The following is a 3,650-nucleotide window of genomic DNA, read 5'->3' as shown; positions in this document are numbered from 1 at the left end:
TCTCCCAGATTAGAGTCCGCGCACTTAACCACTACACCAAACTTCAATGGACCAAGGGTGTGATTCTGTATAACTCGGCTTCATGTGTTGTTCATGTGTGTGTACTTGCCCAGGAGCAACAGAGGCCAGAGCTGTGGCCATCACCCAAGGCAGAGATAAAGGCTTATTAACGATTTTAAAATAAAACATCACTAAACAGCAATGTTGCTGCAGCTCAGCTACAGAAAGCTGAGGAAACCAAACTGTTCTATCTAGTGCATGAAATATGTGGTATTAGATGGCACCTCTTGTTGCAGCATATAAGGGGTGTGCAAAAAAATGTCGGTAAAATTTGGATTAGGATATATTTTTCCTGATTTGGGGGGGGGGGTCTAAGATGGAAGCATGCTTCAGGTAGCCCTGTAGCTGTATCGCCACCGCCCTCTCAATTAATTTGCCCAAGTAGGGCATATTGGAAACCGGCCGATAGTTGGCCAATTCGGCCGGGTCCAGAGTTGTTTTTTTCAGGACAGGGCGGACCATTGCTTCCTTGAGTGCCCCTGGGAACCGCCCCTCAGACACCAGCAACTCAGAGTAGGCCACTTAATAATCATGTAAACCTGTGGGGTACTAGGATGTTTCGTCTCACAGATCTGTTCCCCCTTATACTGGTTGGGATGGTGGACTTTGATCTTGACCATGGTTTCATCCTTCCAGAGGAATTTTTACTTTTGTTCCTTCCCCATAGAAGAATGAGCACCCTCTCTCTCTCTTTCTCTCTGTGAACAAAGGCAGGAATATAAGAGAGACTGTGGCGGAAACAGACAACGGCCTTACAGCCGAAGAAAGGCTGACGATTTCCTCAAGAGGATCCCAAGAGCACATTTCCTTCCCTACTGAGCTGGCTGAGAGTGAGTATCCTTCACGGTTATGTCAAGGGAAAAGGCAAAGAAGTGCCTTGGGGGAGGGCCTGAAATCTGGCGGCTCAGAATGTCCTTGTGGGCAAGAGCTCAGCTGTTGCACTCGAGGGGGTGAGGTATCCTTAATCACTAGATATTCTGGGTAAAAAGGGAGGTGTGGTTAAGATCAGCCAAGCTGGACAAGGCCAAAGGGCCATCAGTCCTTATCTACTGCAGTCACATAGATGCCTTTGCACCCTGCCGGCCCTCCCAAGTGCTAACAGGATCACTGTATTTTTTCCAGCAGAGGACGAATGGAGGAATGAGGAGGATGCAGAACTTCATCAGCAAATGCCAGATAAAGTTAAAAATGAAGATTTTAAAGAAAACATCAGGAATCAAGGTGGACCGATGGGGAAGAAAGGCGTCCATATGGTTGAGAAGAGACATGGAGGACAGCATAATGTACAGATTCCAAAGCACAGGACAATGAAGGAAAGAAAATCTATCTGGTGTGAAAAAAGACTCGTTGTGAGGGGGAATCTTAAATGCTATCAGAGAACCCACAGAGCGAAGAAACTTTTTGAATGTTCAGAGTGTGGAAAGAGATGCACTGAGAGTGGGAATCTTCAAAGGCATCTGACAACCCACAAAGGGAAGAAATCTTTCAAATGTTTAGCGTGCAGAAGGAGAATCAGTCAGAGTGGCCATCTTCAGCTGCATCAGAGAACCCACACAAGGGAGAAACCTTTTGAGTGCTCAGAGTGTGGAAAGAGATTCAGTCAGAGTGGCATTCTTCAACGGCATCAGAGAACCCATACAGGGGAGAAACTTTTTGAATGCTCAGAGTGTGGAAAGAGATTCAGTGACAGCGGCAGTCTTCAAAAGCATCGACGAACCCACACAGGGGAAAAACCTTTTGAGTGCTCAGAGTGTGGAAAGAGATTCAGTCGGAATGACAGTCTTCAACTACATCGAAGAACCCACACAGGGGAGAAACCTTTTGGATGCTTAGAGTGTGGAAAGAGATTCAGTCAGAGTAGCAGTCTTCAACTGCATCAGAGAACCCACACCGGGGAAAAACCTTTTAAATGCTCAGAGTGTGGAAAGAGATTCAGTCAGAGTGTCACTCTTCAACAGCATCAGAGAACCCACACAGGGGAGAAACCTTTTGAGTGCTCAGAGTGTGGAAAGAGATTCAGTCGGAGTTGCAGCCTTCAACAGCATCACAGAACCCACACAGGGGAAAAACCTTTTGAGTGCTCAGAGTGTGGAAAGAGATTCAGTCGGAGTTGCAGCCTTCAACAGCATCACAGAACCCACACAGGGGAAAAACCTTTTGAGTGCTCAGAGTGTGGAAAGAGATTCAGTCGGAGTTGCAGCCTTCAACAGCATCACAGAACCCACACAGGGGAAAAACCTTTTGAGTGCTCAGAGTGTGGAAAGAGATTCAGTCAGAGTGACAGTCTTCAACTACATCGAAGAACTCACACAGGGGAGAAACCTTTTGGATGCTTAGAGTGTGGAAAGAGATTCAGTCAGAGTAGCAGTCTTCAACTGCATCAGAGAACCCACACCGGGGGAAAACCTTTTTAATGCTCAGAGTGTGGGAAGAGATTCAGTCAGAGTGGCTCTCTTCAACAGCATCAGAGAAGCCAGAGGGGAGCAGTGTTCCCTCTAAGCTGAGTTGGTGTGAGCTAGCTCAGTTTTTTAGCCTCTGGCTCAGACATTTTCGTCTCAGCTCGGGAAGGATGGCTCCAGAGCAAACTCATTTATGCAGCAGCCAGATCGCTCGATCCCAGCTTTAATGCTAGTAGCTCCCAAAGTAGAATTTTTGCTCACAAGGCTCCACAGCTTGGGGGGAGCATTGCAGGGGAGCAAACGTTTGAGTGTTCCGAGTGTGGAAAGAGAAAGAAAGAGAAGGAACTACAAGCGGCCATGGAGGCAATGGAAGAAAGAATGACTGATGCTATTCAAGAAATGGGCAAACAGGTGAAGGAGTCGCTGATAGAGATGCAGAAAGAGGTGGGAGCGATCCTGGAGAAAGAAGTAGGAGAACTGAAAAAGGAAATGCAGAATATCTCACAGAAATCTTCTGAAATTGAGCAGAAAATGCAAGACGTAGATCTAAATGTGGATACAGTGGTTAAAGAAAATAAGAGATTGGAGGTTATGGCAGATTGTAGAACTATGCAGACCCACATCAGGCTGAGAGGTATTAAAGAAGAACTAAAAGATGATATAAGAAACAGAGTAATTAAAGCCTTTGCTGATTATTTGAAAGATGATGCAGATGACATAGAATATCATTTTGACATAATCTACAGAGTTAACTCGGCGATTGCACAATAGTACAATTGCTGACCAAGTGGATGCATGAGATAATAATGAGGAAACAGTTTGTTGAACCATTTGAAATGGAGGGAACCAAGATAATGGTGATGAAGGAGCTCCCTAGAGCTGTGTTGCAAGATCGGAAAAAGTACAAAAAACTAACTGAGAAACTGAGAGCATTGAAGATTAGATACAGATGGGAACTCCCACAAGGTCTGAGTTTCGAGTATCAGAGTCAAAGGCATACCATTAAGAGTTCGGGACAGATGGTGGAATTTATGTATGCAAATAATAAAGACTTTGGTGATAAGGAACAAGAAGCATGATGGAGCACAAGGTTATATCGTGGAATGTCAATGGGATTAATTCCCCTAATAAAAGGACTACAAAACATCTGTTGGCTAAACAAAAATGTAGTGTGATTTGTTTACAAGAGAC

At 45.1% G+C, this 3,650-nt stretch overlaps 1 protein-coding gene across 1 annotated transcript in view; it reads left to right on the top strand.

Moving 5' to 3' along the window:
* LOC107125877 (gastrula zinc finger protein XlCGF17.1-like) overlaps nucleotides 1-2,927 on the top strand; it is a gene marked incomplete at its 3' end in the record, with an annotated part of 18,663 nt that extends 15,736 nt beyond the window's left edge. Inside the window, exons 2-3 of the mRNA XM_015429339.1 lie at nucleotides 1,812-2,101; nucleotides 2,744-2,927. Coding sequence (XP_015284825.1) covers nucleotides 1,812-2,101; nucleotides 2,744-2,927 — 474 coding nt within the window. The remainder of the gene's footprint in view (nucleotides 1-1,811; nucleotides 2,102-2,743) is intronic.
* Nucleotides 2,928-3,650: the final 723 nt, after the last annotated feature.

The sequence above is a fragment of the Gekko japonicus genome, unplaced genomic scaffold (genome assembly GCF_001447785.1).
Source record: "Gekko japonicus isolate JY-2015 unplaced genomic scaffold, Gekko_japonicus_V1.1 scaffold6341, whole genome shotgun sequence".
Lineage (NCBI taxonomy): Eukaryota > Metazoa > Chordata > Lepidosauria > Squamata > Gekkonidae > Gekko > Gekko japonicus.
The sequence above is the reverse complement of the archived record's forward strand: the minus strand, read 5'-3'. Positions and strand labels throughout refer to the sequence as shown.